Source organism: Muscardinus avellanarius, assembly GCF_963383645.1.
Source record: "Muscardinus avellanarius genome assembly, chromosome: 3".
Lineage (NCBI taxonomy): Eukaryota > Metazoa > Chordata > Mammalia > Rodentia > Gliridae > Muscardinus > Muscardinus avellanarius.
In genome coordinates this window covers 59444639-59465078 of record NC_137788.1, presented here as the reverse complement: position 1 = coordinate 59465078, position 20440 = coordinate 59444639, and the positions used below count along the sequence as shown (strand labels likewise).

The following is a 20440-nucleotide window of genomic DNA, read 5'->3' as shown; positions in this document are numbered from 1 at the left end:
TAAGTCCTAGCGGCAACCTTCTGTGCTTCTAAACTGCTATGAAAATTGCTTATCATACTCTATTTCAGTTGTATCTTTCCTCCCACACCACAAATGCATCAGTCCTCAGTGACCCCCCCCCAAAAAAAAGGGCCTCTTCTTTTAGATATCTGTGACCCTCACACCATGCCTGGCACATAATCTGTGTTTAAGAAATATACATGTTGCCGGGCATGGTAGCGCATGCTTGTAATCCCTGCGCTTGGGAGGCTGAGACAGGAGGATCGCACAGGTTCGAGGATCGCACAGGTTCGAAGCCAGCCTCAGCTACTTAGTGAGGCTCTTGGCAACTTAGTAAGACCCTGTTTCCAAATAAAATATAAAATAGGTCTGGGAGTATAGCCCGGAGGTAGAAAGCCTCTGGGTTCCACCCCTAGTACCACCAAAAAAAAAAAAGAAAAGAAAAAAAAGAAACATACATGTTTTCTGGGCATGCAAAAAGTATGATTAAATTAGTAACCTAAGAAATTATATTTTAATAAGAAGTAGCAGATGATAGTGTAGCAGAGGAAAAAGAAAAAAAAAGCTAAGCCAGGAGCTAAAATTATATTTAATGTTTGGAGTCATTAATATTGAAACAAATATGCTTATAATTCATTGTTGCTGAGGATATCATCACAATAGTGAGTATTTTCAATAATCAGTTTAAATGATATCCTGAACAGGTAAGAAAACTATTAATCCATGAGGACTTTTTAAGAAGCTCTTAGTCTGAAAGGGTACCAAAATAAAGTGTGGGGCATTCTGAAGGTGAGGTTCAATGAAATATACAGGTTAATGTCAGACTCTTCTGCAGGACATTTAACATCTTACTGTGGAGACTAACTTGCTATGAGGGCAACTCTTCCCAAAACTTCAGTTCCAAGAAGTAACATCTCTGTGTGTGTGTGTGGTACTGGGGTTTCTGGAAGCCATTCTATCTCCAGGCTACACTCCCAGACCTATTTTATAATTCTTTTTTATTTGGAAACAGCGTCTCATAAGCCAGCGCAGCTGGCTTCGAACCCGCGCGATCCTCCTGTCTCTGCCTCCCAAGCGCAGGGATTGCAAGCGTGCGCCACCACGCCCAGCAATAAGTAACATCTTAATTCTCAAAACTGGCTTCACATTTTTGAACATCACCGTCTCAGATGAATAACCAGGCTTTCCCCAAACTTTTCACTGTCAGAGTCATCTTTGCCCTGGGGATTTCCATGACCTTTATCAATATCCCAGTGGAATGGTTCTCCATTGGCTTTGACTGGACCTGGATGCTGCTGTTTGGTGACATCCGGCAGGGCATCTTCTATGCCATGTTGCTCTCCTTCTGGATCATCTTTTGTGGCGAGCACATGATGGTAAGAGCCCCCGGGGAAGACACGTCTGTGCCACAGCAGCTCTGTGGCTCCTGAGCTAGAACCACCTGCCTCTGCCTCCATCAGTGGGGGCACTGTGGAGTGGACCCTCTGTTCCCTAGTAACTAGCTGAGTGGCCTCCGTATACATGATATTTAAAGGCCTAATGTGTAGGGGGTTTATGAGAATTAAATGGGGGTAATGTAAATACCTTAGGAGAAGATAAATGCACAAATTCTCATGATTGTTGTTATTTCCTATCCTGTGGCTTCAGCCCTGCCTGTCCGATGTGCAAGAACAGGTTATCCTCTAGAGAATGTGAGCCTGGATCTTTCCAGCTGGCAGTCTGTCCAGGTGACCTAGTGCCTCCTATTACCCTGCAATACTGACCTCCTCACACAGACATCAAATCATATTTCAAGAGAGATTGAGGTGCCATGAATAAAAAACAAGAGAGTGCCAGCTTACATTGTGGCTGGGATATCAATATGCCCGCTGGCACTCAGACCTCCCTTCAGGCTCACAGACTTCATGCTAGAGTGGACTGTTGTTAGTCCCCTGATGGTCAGATGAGAAAGACAGCCCTGTGAAGCCTACTGCCCTCCAGGAGGGCAGTGTGAGAGGAGAAGGGGACTTTTGCCCACTGCCAGACCCCATGTGAGGGTCCTCCAACCGAGATGCCCTGAGCATGCACCTTCACAGTAGGGCTCCCAACCAGGCAAGTCTAGAGCGGGCTGCAGTGGGCTCTTCCACCTGCGTCTTGGCCTTTCCCCATGTCCTCATCTGACTTCCCCCATTGACTTTTTCTTATTGCCTTTGTATATCTATCAAACGGAATCATTTTTGGTTTTAAAGAAGATAGGGAGAAAATATGTTAGTTTTCTAACCCTGAGAGATCTCTTAGACTTGACATATTCTCCCCCCGCCCCTTCCCCCAGTACTGGGGATGGAACCCAGGGGCATTCTACCTCTGAGCCACACATCCAGCCCTATTTTCCTTCTTTCCTTCCTTCCTTTCTTCCTTCCTTCCTTCCTTTTATATTTATTTATTTATTTACTTTATGTTACTGAGGATGGAACCCAGGGGCATTCTATCTCCAAGCCACACCCCCAGCCCTATTTTCCATTCTTTATTTTGAAACAGGGTCTCACTGAGTTGCAAAGGGCCTAAGCAGCTAAGGATGGCCATGAACTGTGATCCTCCTGTCTCAGTCTCCCAAATGCTGGGGTTACAAGCATGCACCACCATGCCCGGCTCTTGACATATCCTTAAATGCTTTAATGTTTTTATTTTGCCCTCTGGGGACCACTCCACCTTTATAAACACACCTTTTTAGTCACACAGGAATTTAATTCAAAGATTTATTTTGTGGACCACAGAAGTTCCTCTGCCTGGGGCCTGAGGCTTTGTTTTGCTTGCATAGTGCCTATTCTCGCTGATGATGAAGAGGGGGTTGGGAAGAGGGGGGGCTTTGCCAGGCCTATCCACATGCCAGCCTCCCCACAGCAGTGCACTCCTAGAAAGGAGAGTTTTGTCTCCCTCATTCTCAAATGCCTGGAGTCTAGCGTGGGGCTCAGTGCACAGCAGGCGGTGGGTCAGCAAGGGCTGTTTGAAAGGCTGGCTCACATAGAGAACAGCTCTGCTCCTCCCATCTTTATCTCCCTTCTGATTTGGTTTTCAGGATCAGCATGAGCGGAATCACATTGCAGGGTATTGGAAGCAAGTGGGACCGATCGCTGTTGGCTCTTTCTGCCTCTTCATATTTGACATGTGTGAGAGGTGAGCCAGCGCCTGCGGGACCCTGGGCTGAAATGTGCATCTCTGTGTCCTCCCCTGTCTCTTTAGGAGGAGCATTTGAACAGGCGGGAGCCTCTGGGATGAAAGCCCTGGATGTGGCCATGTTGTTAGATAAAGACTGAGACTGAGTCACATACTTGACTCTTTGTGTGTGTGTGTGTGTGTGTGTGTGTGGTACTGGCGTTCCTGGAAACCCTTCTACCTCTGGGCTACACTCCCAGACCTATTTTATATATTTTTTTATTTGGAAACAGGATCTCTTAAGCCAGTGAGGCTGGCTTTGAGCCAGTGCAATCCTCCTGTCTCTGCTTCCCAAGCACAGGGATTACAAGTATGCGCCACCATGCCCAGAGATACTTAGCTCTTTACAGTTGCAAAATGTTGGGGCTGATCATATTCTACAAGTTCCGTTTCCCTTTAGGTCCTTTGTGAGGCTTCTTAGTCTAAACACAGCCTCTACCCCTCCAGCTGTAAAACTAAAGTTCTACTTTGCCTTTGCATTAATCTTGTCTTACTTTTCCATCTTATTTTCTGTTTTTGTTTTGTAGAGGGGTACAACTCACGAATCCCTTCTACAGTATCTGGACCACAGATGTTGGAACGGAGCTGGCTGTATCCTTCTTTGATAGGCTCAGGGTTTTGTTTCTTCCCACGGTCCCCTTGTCCCCACAGTCATTTTCCAAGGCTCGGCTGGCTGATGCTCTTACATATGTGCTCAGCCAGAGCTTTGATCCTCAAACCCAGGATAACAGCACAATTAAGGCAAATAATGAGAAGAATTACCGCTGGCTTTCAAGCCCGGTTAAGAACAGGCAAAGGGGTTGCAGCCTGTCCCCGTGGCAAAGGGATCAGAGTTGCTGGTCCTCCCGCGGCTTGTCTAAATTATCTATTATTCACTGTTGACCACAGACTGTAGCGTGACTCGCTTTTCCCTGGAGCCACAGAGGTTCATCCCTGGGCCCCTGTGGGAGAGCTGGTTTCTGAAGTTGCCTGTGTGCAAGTCTTCTGACCGTGACCTTGGCGTGCTGGCATGCCACGCTGCTGCTCTTCATTTCGGAGACGGGGTGGAGATAAGGCTGAGGCGATTCGTTCCGGAGAAGCGCCGAGGCTTCTGGTTGGTTCACATAAACTCTCTCTGAGTCGTCTTCAGGAAGCCGAGGTGACAGTCTTAGCTTATCCCTTTAAGGATGCTGGATTTAAATATTTTATCTTCCTGAATAATTGGTTAGTGCTCTGAGAGGCGAGAGACTCTCCTCTGGAGTGGAGAGAAGGGTTGGGATTGTATTCTTTATTGATTGCTAATATTTTACCATGTGCCGGGAAATATGCTTTGTCTAGCTGTGATGTTTATACTGATTGGTTTCTTAGTGACAAGAATTTGGGGAGCAAATCATTCCTGTCATTACCTTAAAGATGAGAGACTCGAGCTCCTCCCTTTTGTCATCTCTCCACAGCCTTCACCTCTACCACCGGCAACAACAATGTTAGCAACACAAGGGACACGTTTATATTACGTAGAGTCGGGTTCAACTCCTTTTTTTTTTTTTTTTTTTTGGATAGGATGGAAGTTTAGAGAAGCAAATCATATTTCAAGTCACGCAGCAGATAATCACATTCCCTTCATTACAGGGTCCTGTTGGCCATAGAAAAGGAGGAAACTACACTCAATTTACTATTTAATGAATATGTACACTGAGTTCACACTTGTTAAAAAAGATTATATATATATTGGCAGCTTGGAGTGGAGGTGTTATAGTAGAAAGGAGCTGGAGTTGGGTCACCCATCTTGTAAGCCTGCTCATGCTGCCCCAAGCCACACTGGTCCTCATCTGATTGGGTTCTCATGGCAGGTTTCAGTCTGCCCAACAGGTGGCAAAGTATATTATCTCATTCCCAACTTCCACTTTCACCACCTGTCCCTCTTTTCCCCATTCCATTTGACAAAATTTTCTGTGGGGATGGAAAATTGCTATTTCACCCCTGGTCTGACCTCAAGACCTTCAATCCCAAGCCCATGGCCTCTGGCAGCTGCTGCTGCTGTACCTACCCATTTCCAGGGCTGCTGCTGTACCTACCCATTTCCAGGTCTCCCTACTCTAGCAAGCCATCTTGATCTTGTTCTTAGAAAATTCAAGGACAGCCTGGTGGTTTCCAAACACGCTTATACTTGATTTTTTTTTTTTATCCCTGGGGAAATCTGATTCTGTATATCAGAAGTGGGGTATATTTGAACTCTTTCAGTGCTTTTAAAGCAGCATTTCACCTGCTCAGTATTTAGCAACCAGTACCCACTCTATTTTTGGTTCAAATTTAGGGTAAATTTGAGCCTCCTGGGGACCTAGTTGAAAGGCAGATTCTGATTCAGTAGGTCTGGGGCAGGCCACAGACTGCTTTTCTAACAATCAGGGCATTTTCTTTTCTTGCATGACCTGGAAAGCCCTCTGAACATTCCCCTCTCTGAAACTGTTGTGCCAGAAAAACCTCTCAATCACTGGCATCAGAATCTCAGGTTTTAATATTTTTTTATCCCCTTCAAAATTTCCTACTTGAAGGCAATATGAGCATCACCTGCAAGGGGAGGGAGAGGGAGTACGCATGAGCTCCTGGTTTGGTGAGTTTCCTTTACTGGGCACTAATCAGATGGCCTTCATCATTGTGGCTGGGATCTGCCTCTGCCTCTACTTCCTGTTTCTGTGCTTCATGGTATTTCAGGTGTTTCGGAACATCAGTGGGAAGCAGTCCAGCCTGCCAGCCATGAGCAAAGTCCGGCGACTACACTATGAGGTTAGCAGCTCTCCGAGCACCTCCTGAAACTGGTACTTGTGATCTCTAGCCCAATGTGTAAACACTCAACCCCCGGGAAGTTAAAAGGCTTTACTTTGAAAGACACATTGAGGGTATGCCATGTGGGATCTCTAGATAAATGTAGAGGCTAAGCCCTATTCCAGAGGCACTGAACCAGCTGTCCAAATTTTGAGTTTTCTTTTTTTTTTTTAGGTTTTAAATATGTTCCCTTCTAATAAGGTGCACACTTGTTCAGCAGGTTCTTCAGCTTTGGGTGGAATGTAGGTACACACTAGATGAGAGACCAGACTGTTGTGGACTCAGAATTTGGCTGGAAGTGGGGCCCTTGCCCGAAATCAGCCTTAAAACAGGTTCAGCCCAGGTGATCTGTTTCTCAGACTTTTGTCCATATTCCTCTACAGTCTTCAGCAGATGCTCAGAGTTCAGCAATCTGTTTACAGATTATATTCCTCACTTAAGAGAAACTTTTTGTGTGTGTGTGTGTGTGTGTGTGGTACTGGGGGTGGAACCCGGAGGCTTTCTACCTCCAGCTATACTCCCAGCCCTATTTTTTTTCTATTTTATTTGGAAACAGGGTCTCACTAAGTTGGTGAGAGCCTCAATAAGTAGCTGAGGCTGGCTTCGAACCTGTGTGATCCTCCTGTCTCAGCCTCCCAAGCGCATGCGTCACCACGCCCGGCTTAAGAGAAACATTTAACATCCTTAGATCCCTAATGCAGGCAGTGCATTCTTGATTTTTCAAGGATCCTGTGGGTTCATGCCTAAGTGGCTGTCCTTGGAGACATGGGCCTAATTCCTCTGTGAAAAGAAAAGCAGAAACTGCAGAACCACAGCGCTTACATATGTAATAGATCTGCATGTACAAGCCCCTGATTAATAGGCATCTTTCCCTGAAACACGGGTCCCCTTAAATCCTGCTCTCGGGAAGCCAGGAATACTTTCTGGGGCTTGCTTGTCTCCAGAGCTGGAATGACACGTGAGAAAATTCAACCAAATCCACTTCATGTTGATTATTATGCATATTTCTTTTTGTTCACTGGAGCAGAATTTTATTACAACCACTGAAAACTTGGATTTGGTAACTTTGAATACTTGCAGAGAAGCATAACCAGCTTAGCAGGGAAATTAGCAGTCTTGCAACGTGTTGTGAATGTCATTTCCCAGGCTCTGGTATCACTGTTGCATGAGAGATAAGAACATAGAAAATACTTGGCCCAAGGAATTTCTCAGTCACATTCACCTCTGCAGGAAAAATGTTAATATGCGAAATTATTTTGCTATCATTTTTTAGAGGTTTGGTTTTACAGAGATTTGTTTGGTTTTTGCAGCCTTGGAGATTGAACCCAAGAGTGCTTTACCACTGAACTATGTCCCCTGCCCTTTTGATTTTTTTTTAATTTTTATTATTTTGCGGGTCTGGGGATGGAACCCAGAGGCATTTGGCCTCCTAGCTACACCTCCCTACCCAATTTTTTATTCTTTATTTTGAAACAGGGTCTCACTGAGTCGCAGAGGGCCTCACTAAGTAGCTGAGGCTGTTCGCGAACCGCCATCCTCAGGTCTCATCCTTCCCAAATGCTGGGATTACAAGTGTGCGCCACCACGCCCATCTTTGGATTTTATTTTGAGACAGGGTCTCACTAAGTTGCCCAAGCTAGCCTGGAACTTTTGATCTTCTTGCCTCAGCCTCCCAAGTAGCTGGAATTGTAGGTGTGCACCACCGCTCTGGGCTTTACAGAATTTTTAAAGTTAGTACTTCTTGGATCTGTATGTTGAGGAAATGATGCGAAAATATTAAACTCTTTCTCTCTTTTCTAATAGGGGCTAATTTTCAGGTTCAAGTTCCTCATGCTTATCACTTTGGCTTGTGCTGCCATGACGGTCATCTTCTTCATTGTTAGTCAGGTAAGTGGACCCCGGGATGTCCAGGGAGAGTAGCCCGAGAATGTCTCTCTGCTTTGCACAGAAAATTACATGGAGCTGCTAAAGAAAGAAGCCGAGAGGCTCTCCTTCTGGACAGCTGGTGAAGCCTTGTTTATTTAGACCACTCTAGTCTGGGTCTTATTATCCATCCCATGGTCACATGGACTGACTTTTCCCTTTCAGTACAACCTTGTAGGAGGTAAAAGTCGCTAAATAAGTTAAAGGCCTGAAGCCAGATTGAAGGACACATGTTTCATTTACTTAAGAGAATAAATGTTTCAAGCCCTGTAGCACAACACTAAAAAGCAGGTATTAATTTGATTGAACCCTTATCTAGCATTAACATGATCCTTTTATAGTCCATTAGCCATTCTTTGTAGTAATTACATTGTATCCTAAACATGAAATATAATTCAAAACCACTGGTTATTTCCCAAACTCAGAGTTTTGCTATACTTGAACATTTCTTTAAAAAAAAAATACTTTTATTGAGCTGGGCGTAGTGGCTCACGCTTGTAATCTCTGCACTTGGGAGGCTGAGACAGGAGGATCACACAGGTTTGAAGCCAGCCTCAGCTACCGAGTAAGGCTCTCGGCAATTTAGTGAGACTCTGTTTCCAAATAAAGTATAAAATAGGTCTGGGAGTATGGCCTGGAGGTAGAAAAGCCCCTGGGCTCCACCCCTAGTACCACAATAAAATAAAATAAAACTTTTATTGATGCATTATAGTCTCATATCACAATGTAAATCGTAGTGATACTGGCATACAAGCCCATAGCGTTGAATGGGCTTTCCGCCAGCTCTCTCCCCATACCCTCCCCTCCTCATACAGGGTATTGGGATTGACATTGGTACTCGACATATATACATAATGTCAGTAAAAGTAATTTTTCTTTGATCTTTCCTCTCCCCTCTCCCCTTTCCCTAGGCGCACCCTCCTGGCTACACTAAAGTGTCTCCTCCATTATCTGAAGTCCCTCTGGTATCCCAATTACTCCCTAGCTTCCGCATATTAGAGAAAACATAGGACACTTCACTTTCTGTGACTGGCTAATCTCACTTAACATAATATTCTCCAGGCCCTTCCATTTTCCTGCAAGTAACATTATTTTGTTCTTCTTGATTGCTGAATAGAATTCCACTCTAAGTCTATCCCATAATTTTGCAATCCATTCATCTATTTATGAACACCTAGGTCGGTTCCATAATTTGGCTATTGTAAATTGTGCTGCTGTAAACAGAGATGGATATGCATATATTACTGCAATTCCCTGATTTCGGTCCTTTTGGAAAACACCCAGGAGTTATACAGCTGAATCATATGGTGGATCTATTCTCAATTTTCTGAGGAATCTTTACAGTGATCTCCATAATGGCTGAACTAATTTGCAATCCTACCAACAGTGTAAAAGAATTTCAATTTCCCCATATTCTCACCAACTTTTATTGTTGATTTCTTGATGATTGCCACTTTAATTGTATGAGATAAAATCTCAGTGTAATTTTGCTTTGCATTTCCCTAATTGCTACTGTTGTTGAACTTTTTTTCATGTATTTTTGGCCACTTGTATCTCTTCTTTTGTGAAGTGTCTATTTCATTCACTTGCCCACTTCTTAATTGAGTTATTTGTTTTTTTAGCTTAAAATCTTTTAAGTTCTTCATATATTAGTCCTCTATCAAAGAAACAACTGACAAAGATCTTCTCCCATTTTATAGCTTTCTCTTTAGACTCTTGATAGTTCCCTTTGATGAGCAGAACATTTTAGTTTGATGCCATCCCATTTATTCATTCTTGTTCTAATTTCCTGAACTTTTTGAGAATCTTGTTTGGGAAGTTTCTACCTGTGCCTATATATTGGAGTGTTGGACCTATACTCTCCTCTAGTAGCTTCAAAGTCTCTGGTCTAGTTTCCATGTCTTTGATCAATCTTAATTTAACTCCTATGCCAGTGGGAGGTAAAAATTTAATTACATTTTACTACAAATAGATAACCAGTTTTCCCAATGTCATTTGTTGAAAAGCTGTCTTTTGTCCAATTTATGTGTTTGACACCTTTGTAAAAAATAAATTGCCTATAAGTGTGTAGATTTGTTTCAGTATCTTCTATTCCATTGCATTGGTCTGTGTGTGAGTACCATGCTGGTTTTATTACTATAGCCCTGTAGTATAATTTGAAGTTAGGAATTGTGATACCTCTTGCATGATTCTTATTACTGAGAATTCTCTGGCCATTCTGGGGCTTTTATTTCTCCATATAAAATTTATTCTGATTTTTCTAGGGCTGTGAGGAATGATTTGGGTATTTTGATAGGGATCTCATTGACTATATAGATCTCTTTTGGTAAAATGACTGTTTTGGTAATATTTATGTTGTCTGTCCAAGAGCAAGGGAGATCTATCCATGTTCTAGGTTCTTCGTATATTTCTTTCTCTAGTATTTTATAATTTTCATTGTAGAGGTCTTTGGCCTCCTTGGTTAGATTTAACCCTAGATATTTTATTGGTTTTGAGGTTATTTTGAATGGATTTGTTTTCTGGATTTTTTTTTTCCCAGTGGATTCATGGTTCATATAGGAAAGCTATTGATTTTTTTAGGTTGATTTTGTATCCTGCTACTTTGCTGAATTTGTTAATAATCTCTAGAAGTCTTTTGGTTGAGTTCTTTTGTGTCTTTATGTATAGGATCATGTCATCTGCAAATAGTGATAATTTCACTTCTTCTTTTCTTATTTTAATTTCTTTGATGTCCTCCTCATCATTCTGGCAAGAGTCTCAAGGACTATATTGAAAAGGAGTGGTGACAGTGGGAATCCTTGTCTTGCTCCTGATTTTAAAAGGAATTCTCACAGTTTTTCCCATTTAATATGATATTGGCTTTATTTGCACTTATTGTATAATACCTTTATGATGTTAAGTTTTTTCTATTATAATTTTATGCAGTTTTTTTAACATGAATGGGTGTTAGATTTCATCAAATTCTTTTTCTGCATCTATCAAGATGATCATGTGATTTTTGTCTAGTTTTAGTTATGTGGTGAATAACATGCATTAATTTGCATATGTTGAACCAGCCTTGTATCCCTAGTATTAAACCACCATGGGTCATGGTGTATAATTTTCTTGATGTGGTTTCGAATGCACATAGAATTTTTGCATCTATGTTCATCAATGATATTGGTTTGCAATTTTCTTTTCTTGAGTAATCTTTATGCAGTTTTGGCATTAAGGTGGTACTGGCCTCATAGAAGGAGTTTGAATGGGTTCCATCTCTTTTGAAGTATTTTGTTTATTTCTTCACTAAAAGTTTTGTAGAATTCAGTTGGAATTCTTAACTGGATCTAGGCTTTTCTTTGATAGAAAATTTTATTCTATCTCTTTGCTTGATAATGGTCAATTTAGTTTTTCTGTATCTTCTTGGTTCACGTTAGGTAGGATGTGAAATCTAGAAATCTGCCCATTACTTTTATGTTTTCTAGTTTATTGGAGTATAAACTTTCAAGATAGTTTCTGATGAACCTTTGGATTTCCCCAGTGTCTCTGGAGATCTCTCTTTTTTATTCTGATTTTAATAATTTGGGTTGATTCTCTCTTTTGGTTAGGTTGGCTAAGGGTTTATAAATCTTGTTATTCTTTTCAATGAACACAGCTTTTTATTTTGTCAGTTTTTTGTATTTTTTCACTCTATTTCATTGATTTCTGCTCTGATTTTAATTATATCCTGCCTTCTACTGGCTTTGGGATTAGACTGTTTCTATTTTTCCAAGTCCTTGAAGTATGTCATTAGGTTGTTTATTTGGTGACTTTTTCTTATGTGGGCACTGAGTGCTATTAATGTGCCTCTTAAAACCACTTCAAAGTGTCCCACAGATTTTGTTATATCATGTCTCTATTTTTGTTTAATTCGAGGAATTTTTTTTATTTCTCCCCTTATTTTTTCTCTGATTCAGTCCTCATAAAAGAGTATATCATTCAGTCTTGATATATTTATGTAATTTCTTTTGATCTTCCTGTTGTTTACTTTCATTCCATTATGATCTGAAAATATGCAGGAGATTATATTATATTTTAAAAATTTGTCGGTACTTGCTTTTTGGCCAGAATGTGGTCTGTTTTGGAGAAGGTTATATAAACAGCTGAGAAGAATGTGTATTCAGCTGTTGTTGGTTGGAATATTCTGTATGTCTATTAAGTCAACTTGGTTTATAGTGTTCTTTAGGTCTGAAGAGTCTTTACTCATCTTTTACCTGGAAGATTGATCTAGTGGTGTGAGTGATCTGTTGAAGTCTCCCAATATTATCGTATTTGAGTCTATTTGAGACCTAATGTTTTAAAAGTTTCTTTTACAAAAATGGGTGCACACTCATTTGGGACATAGATGTTTGCTATCATTATATCTTCTTGTTGTTTGCTTTTATTGTTGCTAATTTTTAGGATTTATATTTGGAATATTAATATACCTTCAGATATAGCATTTGGAAATATTTTATCCTGTTCTATCAGTAACGTTTAATTCTGTTTACATTGTCTGGATGTACAATATTTTTCTATTTTTTATGAAGTTTGTTTATTCTTTTATTGCCTGTGCCTTTGGAATCATATCCAAGAAATCACTGCCAATTTCAATGTTGTGAAGTTTCATGACCTTGGTTTTCTTCTAAGAGTTTATAGTCTTAAGATTTACATTTAGGTCTTTTATCTATTTTGACTTAATATTCGTATATGGTGTTAGGTAAGGGCCCAATTTTATTCTTTTTCATGTAATTATTATTTTTCAACAATATTTAGTGAAAATATTATTATTTCCTTCACCAAATGTTCTTGGAAACCTTGTCAAAAATAACTTGACCATGGTATATTCCTTTTGAGTCACCCCTCCATGCTAGTCTGGTATGGAGCTGTATTTCTATATTCTGTATTTAAACTTCCTTAAATCTTCAAAAAAAAAATAACTTGACCATATATAGAAGAAAAAACCCACAAACATATCAAAGAGTTAATCAGGAAACCAAAATGATAGAAAAGGAAAGCAAAATGTATTTATTTTAAGATATTTCTAGATAATAAGATCAGATAATGGGAAGGAAGGAGGGGGAGGGAAGGGTTAGGGATTGGGTAGAGACTGATTGGGTGATGTGTGCGTGTATATCTCCACAAGTTTTTTATCCCATTAAGATGTATGACAGCAATGCACCAATAAAAAATTATTTAACAAAAAAAAGGGAAAAAAAAGGAATTAAACTCTATTTTCCATGTGGCTGGAGGTAGTTTCTATTGAGGTCTTCAATTTATTTATTGGTTCTATCATTTTGCTCAAAGCCTCTTTTTGGCTCTTAATTAGGGTCTCAATTTCTTTATTCATTTGTTCTTTTATTTCCTCTCCACTTTCTTTGATTTCATCTCTGAGGCTTTTAATCATGCTGAAAATCAAAATACTGAATTCTTCTTATGGTATTTCCTAAATCTCAGTATTGGTGATCACCCTTGTCATTGAGTTGTGGTCGTTTATTATTTCCTGGTCTTCATTTTCATGTTTTCAGAGTTCTCAGGTTTGATTTTTGTTGTCTTGGAATCTTCTTTGTGTGAAAGTCCTGTGTCTATTTTTTTTTTATTCCTTTATATTATGGTCTGTGATGGGGTTATACATTTGTTTCTACAAATCTGTCTTGTATAATAAAACTTTTGTGTTTGTTCCCCAAAGCCTCTTTAACAAGATGTAGTTCTTTGTGCAGGCAAATAGGAGTCTCTAACTGGCTACAAGTTGCCATGCTCTCTAAGTCCAAACTTTGTATAGCCAGAGACTATGATGTTTCTTTCAGAGCCTGCAGTCTGCTGATTGAGATTTAATGCCCCACAGATGCCACCTCTGTTCTGCTGATTGTGAACCTATAAAACTCTGCAGAGCACTGACCTCTGGCCTCTGTGGCCACTGGGCCTACACTCACTAAGGTCAGATATTATTATGTTTTGAGCGGCTGAGCTTTGATGACCCAGGGATACCACCGCTGATCTGGTTGTAATCATGTGGAGCCCTGTCATGCCTTGTGCATGCATGCCAGGCACAAACTCTGCTGGTGGGGAAAGAAGTGAGTTCCCAGCCTGTAGCTGTGATCACATGAAAGCCTGCTGCCCCTTGCCTCCCTGCTTTTAGGCCCCAAGCTCTGGCAGAGGGAGACTCTACTGTTTGAACCTTCTTAGCCTACAGCTAGTTTGGCTAAGTCATTTCACCTCACAGATACCATGACTGGTGGTCCCATGGTGATTTCTGGAGAACCTGCAGGGAAAGAGCAAACTGGTGACTCTAGGTCCCTCCCATCTGAGTGTTCCTAGGACCTGTCTGCTAATTAATGTTTTTTTACTGTGTCTGATTACAGTGCCTGCCCCAACCTACACAGGGATGATTTGCCAACTCACAGACCCCACAGATCTGTTCTTGCCTTGAAAGCTCCTGTGCCCACACAGGGCAGGCTTCTGTATAGACAGTCTGTAAACTTACCATCTTGATGAATGCCGCTTAGGTTCCTGCAGGCAGGGATATTTTCAGCTACAACCACAGGATTTTGCTGTGCCTCTGGCCGGGCAGTCTGGGGAGTCAAGTCTTGAGGTATTCGAGCCTGGAGAGAAGAGTGCAATTGCTTTTTGGTGATAGTTTTCTATAGTCACTGAGTCAACAAAATCCTTCTTCTTTGCTGGAGTGGTCTCTGAGAGCTCCTGTTCTTGCCGCTGCCAGCCCTGACGCAGGCTCAGTGAGATGAAGCCACCTCCGCTCTCTGCTCTCCAGGTGAGACAGAGAGTACGCTTCATTCTTCTGCTCTGTGTGATGCATCCCGTTCTACCACATTTCAATTGTCGTTCTTCTGCTGAGTTCTGACTATGTTCTCTTTCTTTCTTTCTTCCTTTCTTCCTCTCTTTCTTTCTTTCTTTCTTTCTTTCTTTCTTTCTTTCTTTCTTTCTTTCTTTCTTTCTTCAGTACTGAGGATCGAACGCAGGAACATTCTACTTCTGAGCTACACTCCCAGCCCTGTTTTTCTTATTCTTTATTTTGAAACAAGGTCTCACTAAATAGCTGAAGCTGGATGCAAACCTGTAATCCTCCTGTCTCAGCCTCCCAAGTACTAGGATTATAAGCATGCGCCACCACGCCCAGCTTGCTTTTCTTCCCTTGGCAAGATGCAGTCTTCCTGCTGGATGAATCCTGAGTCTTAGAACACCTGAAACATGCTCTCTCCCCTTATTCTTCTATCTTGTCCTTTTTTTTTTTTTTTTTTTTTTCTTTTGTGGTAGTAGGGATGGAACCCAGGGACATTCTACCTCTGAGCTATACCCCCAACTCTATTTTTTATTCTTTATTTTGAATCGGGGTCTCACTGAGTTGCAAAGGGCCTGTTAGCTGAGGCTGTCTGCGAACCTGGATCCTCCTGTCTTAGCCTCCCAAATGGTGGAATTACAAGCATGTGCCACCATGCCTGGCTTTTTCTTCCATCTTTAATCCCTTCTCTACTTGAAAATTTCAATAATGATAATGTTAGTAGTTTCAAAATAATGGTAACTTCCTTTGGAAAGTGGAGAGTACTGTTTCAATCTAAAGTATTAAGCATCTATATGCATTTAAGCTTCACAAAAATCCTTTGAGATGAATAGGGTAGGAACTGTTATTCCAGCTTGCCAGAATATGAACTATAATGACTGTGGAACATTTCTTGTTTATATTGTTTTTTAACTAGATGGAAATGTAGGTGAATTACTTAATAGTTTGGGAGTTTAATTTTTTTGATTAAATTATAGTACTGATGGATATGGTGGCACACATCTATAATCATAGTACTTGGGAGGCTAAGACAGGAGGATTCCAAGTTCAAGACCAGTTTCAGCTACTTAGTAAGACTCTTAGCAACTTAGCAAGACTCTGTTTAAAAAATAAAATGGTCTGGGGCTATAGCTCAGAGGTAGAATGCCTCTACTTTCAATCCCTAGTACTACAATCAATCAATCAGTCAGTAAATAAAGGTACCACTCATAGAAGGTTGCTGTAAATATGACAGGAAGTCAGTTGCAAAGCATTTAGCACATCCTAAGCACGAATAGTTGTGTATGCACGAATAACAAGAAGGCTGGGGAGGCTGAGACAGGAGGAACACAGGTTCGAGGCTAGCCTCAGCAACTTAGTGAGAACCCATTTCAAAATAAAAAATAGGGCAGGGGGTATAGCTCAGAGATAAAATGTTCAATCCTTAGTACCACAAAAATAAATAAGTGAATAAATAAATAAAATAAAGAATATTGGCTTTCTTGCCAAAATACATAATGCTAGGGTCCAGAACTTAGTCCTTCTGACTCTTTTGCTAGAGCTCTGTCATTTCTATATTTGGGCAATGTAAAGAATTCTGGGAGGGCAGATGGAGCCTTAGGACATGACTGGCTCCATTCAGCTAGCAGATTTTTCTCTAGTAAACTCTGCATGGCTCTGGTATGGGCCATGGGTCTCTTCTAAGAATGCTTTGAGATGAGTAAAATAAAATACTTTGGATTTCAAGGGTATCTCATATGTATATATGATAATTCAGGTGCATTACGGATCTTCAATAACTGATATGAAAACATTGTGATTTCCACTGATGAGAAATCACAGGCAATGCTAATACTCCAGAGATTTGTCTCTTGCATTCATAGTTGAAGGAGGTGATGCTAACTTTCAATAAGAGACTGGTGAATATAAAGATGAAATTTTTCCTCTTCTGGTTCATGGACCCCTTGAGTTCCATGCAAGGGAACCTCAAGTTAGGAGCCTCGGGGGCCCTGTTGCCTGTGCCCAGTGGAGAGCATTAATGTTCATGGCTCTGCTGACGGCTGAAGTTAGCTTGAAAAAGAATAGAACAATAACCTATATGTCCTCTTCACCACATCTGCTTTGACCTGTAACAGTGCTGTGTTTGTACCAGGCTGTTTGCTTATAAAACCTTGGAAACTTCACTTTCCACTCCAAATGCAATAAAGCCGTTTCTAATTCTGAATAAGTTTTTGATTCATCCGGCTAAGGTTCAAACACCCATTCAAGCAAGGGTGTCTGAGGTCTTGGCTCTTCCTGTGGCTAATTCCCTCAGGTAACTCAGAGTGTTTTCTGGTTCCTCTAGTCGCTGTGATAACACAGGTTTGCCAGGCCAAGCGAGGGAGGAGCACTTCTGGAAAAGCAGACCTTCCATAACATGGACAAATGGCAGTTCCTAGCCGTGTTCTCAGGAAGGCAGAAAGAAAGGGCACCTTCATTGCTAGTGCGTGCTCTTGCTGAGTTACAAAGCTGGAGTCCTCTCTACGCCCTGATCTCCCTGCCTTGTCTCTGCAGAGAGTTCTTTCCATCTGGAGCCAAGAGGGACTGATCCTTAAAGTGGTTGCGCCTTGCCAGAATTTAACCTTGTACATGTTTAATTAGTGCACCTTTTGAAGCAACGGAAGCTGCCTTCCAAGGAGCATAGTTTGTGGGTTTTCTTTGGAGAAAAAGATTACAATTCCATTGCCCCAGTATCTGGCTCCAGCCTGTGGCTGCCTTTTTATATCTGCTGTGGCGGCAATGGGCCTGGAGTGGATTTCAACTCGAAGAGGGTAGCAGTGAGGCCTTTTGAATTCCATTAGCTCCTCACATTCCTCCTGCTGGCTTTTTTTTTTTTTTTAAGGTTTATTTATAGACATCTAAGACGTTTTCCGGCATAACTCTCAGTGTCCCAGGTACTGTATTAATATAGTCATCAGAGGATTTATTTTCTAATGTCATTTTGGAATGTCAGAGCAATGAGCTCACCTGAAAGAAAACCTATTGGGTAACTTTTTGAAATGGATCCCAGCCTTAGGTAAAAGGAATGTTTTAAAATCCCATTATACTGGCAGGCTTGCTGGGAGAGCTTGCATTTAAGCCCCCTGAAATATAATGCGAGGGGATCTCACCAGGATATTGAAGCTCTGAGACCAGGAATGAAAGGCCCACAGGAAGCTGTGGAATGCAGTGACCTTGAGGCTTTGTAGCTGGGGACTGAGGTGCAGTCTTTTAATGCCTGCCATTTTAATGGCTTCAGTCATAGCAACCAAGAGATGGTACATCACAGCCTGGTCTTTCGGGGGCCCCTTCCTTCTGGAAAAGAAAGGGGCGTTCCGTTTAGAGGTGGTGACCATAGGGAACAAAAGTGCAATGTAGAGGAGAAGGTGACTGGCCTTCACTGAGGGGACCCCCAGGTGATTGACATTCAGGTCAAGCCACATGCGGCAAACTCCCAGAGAGCCGTGCCCAGCTCGTGTGTGTGTGTGTGTGTGTGTGTGTGTGTGTGTGTGTGTGTGTGTGTGAGTGATATCACTTCTTTCTGTGACTTACAGAGGAAATGTTTCTGGTAAGAGAGCCTGGGTCTGGGATTTGGAAATCTTGTTGTTAAGTGGAATGTTGGTTGTCAAGACTACTGGGTGTAAAGGATTTGACCTTCACTCGGCTCTAGGGGGTATAATTGGTTGGTTTCACACAAGAGTAAATTGTTGAAATGTAAAATCAGGGAAAACTGGGACTTTTAGAACTAAGACTTATGCAGGGGACAAAGTAATTTTTTTTTTAATTTTTTGATTGGGGCTACCTGATTTTTTCTCTCAAAAGTAGAAAAGGGAAATCATCACCTCTCTGCCTTTGACATTGTCACGTTTTAGCTCTGCACTGTTGAGGCTGCTAATTGTGGTTCATCTTAGTGGGAATGTGCTCAGAGCTATCTCGGGCATGAGGAATTGAAAATAGGGAGAGGGAAAACACAGTCGAAACTCCAAATAGTGGCATTACACTGCATACACAGTTCGCTTATGCAGTGCAGTTCAGTTCTGCCCACACCAGGGAAGAATGCATTTACCATTTACAAATTCAGTAGCTTGGTAATCCTGCAACTGTATTCAAAACAATGTGCATGTCCCAGAGCAAATATGAGAAGAGGGTGTAAATAAATCTGCTATCTCCACAGTCAGGCCAAGCTCCTGCATGGCCCTCATGGTATGAGAATCTTATTCCATGGTTCTAAGGTAAAAATACATTCACTTTATGATATATCATACATTACCATATCTAGGATATACTGTACATATCTTACTATGCAGATTTGAATTTATAAACCTGTAGGGAGGAGTATGCAGTGAAGTGAATTTTCAAAGAAAATTTGACCTTATACAATAGTTGCTTCATATGCTACCCTCAGAGACTGACCCTTGTTTACAATACTGTTCCTACCCTGGCATTGTATAGTGGTTAAGAACACCTTCTTCCGGAGCCAGACCCACAACTTTCTAGCTGAGCAATCTTGGGCTGAATACTACACTTCTCTGTACCATATTGAGTGGAAATATGACCTACCTATCTCACAGAGTTGGATTAAGACTAAATAATGTCTTTCATGCAATCTGCTTAGCATAGTGCCTAGAACACTTTTAAACACAGTCTCTTTAACTAAGGGATGTTTAATAACTGTTAACTATGGTTATCCTTATTGTTATTGCAGAAGAATCTTAGACTTGCTAATATCTGTGTTGACTACTTATTTTAAGTGATAATAAAGGAATATAACAGAAAAAAATATTTAAACAAACTAATGCCTATTACCCATTGATATTGTTCCTCATTTTTAAGTGGAATTATTGTGATTTGCTATGGATTGCAATACTGTCTTTTTTACCTTTTCGTCTGAAGTTTCTTATGAGTGGCCATTTCTATCCCCACTTTCTCTTTCCGTATGTATACACTGGTGTCACAAGCCATCTCCATGCATCTATCCCTATTAATTCAACAGACATCTTCTGAGCACCACTGGGTACCAGGCATGTGGCTGGTGTTTCCTTAGATGGGTCAGACATACCAATCTTAGCAAGAAGCAATCATTGAAGCCAGGCGTGGTGGCACACGTTTATAATCCCAGCATTCAGGAGGCTGAGACTGGAGTACTGTGGTTTGCGGACAGCCTCAGCTACTTAGTGAGGCCCTTCACAACTCAGTGAGACCTTGTTTCAAAAATTTTTAAAAAGACTAAAAAATAGGGCTGAGGTATAGCTCAGAGGTAGAATGTCCCTGAGTTCCATCCTCAGTACCGCAAAAAAAAAAAAAAAAAAAAAAAAGAATCAATCATCGAGATTGTTCATACTAAGTATTCCCAACTTGTATCACAAGATGTAGGATCAATTATAGGCTCTTTCCCTCATCAAGGGGCCCATTGCCCTCAAAGAGTAGAAAATTGTCATGTTCTATCTTGCTCAGAGCTGTTTCAGCCTCACCTCTCTCTGTAGCCTGATGCAAAAGAGTTCCTTCTGTTAGGACAAGTGGGCATTCATAGTTCTAGGAACTACCTCAAAGCTCCCTTTCCCCTTCCATTATAGGCATTAAAAGTCATCACAAGATGCTCTAAGTGCTATAATTTTTATAAAATTAGAATGTTCTGCACTTAGAAGGAAGAAGAGTGACATTTGCCAACATTTCTTAGAAATCCTAAGTAGCTAGAATGCTGAAGCATGACCTAAAGTCAGTAATGGTTATCAAATT

At 41.1% G+C, this 20440-nt stretch overlaps 1 protein-coding gene across 2 annotated transcripts in view; it reads left to right on the top strand.

The window, feature by feature from the left end:
* WLS (Wnt ligand secretion mediator) overlaps window positions 1-20440 on the top strand; it is a gene marked incomplete at both ends in the record, with an annotated part of 132572 nt that overhangs the window by 94495 nt on the left and 17637 nt on the right. For both annotated transcript variants that reach the window (XM_080692964.1, XM_080692963.1), the window contains 5 exons: window positions 1208-1376; window positions 3056-3153; window positions 3720-3783; window positions 5812-5955; window positions 7798-7881. In XM_080692964.1, coding sequence (XP_080549090.1) covers window positions 1208-1376; window positions 3056-3153; window positions 3720-3783; window positions 5812-5955; window positions 7798-7881 — 559 coding nt within the window. The remainder of the gene's footprint in view (window positions 1-1207; window positions 1377-3055; window positions 3154-3719; window positions 3784-5811; window positions 5956-7797; window positions 7882-20440) is intronic.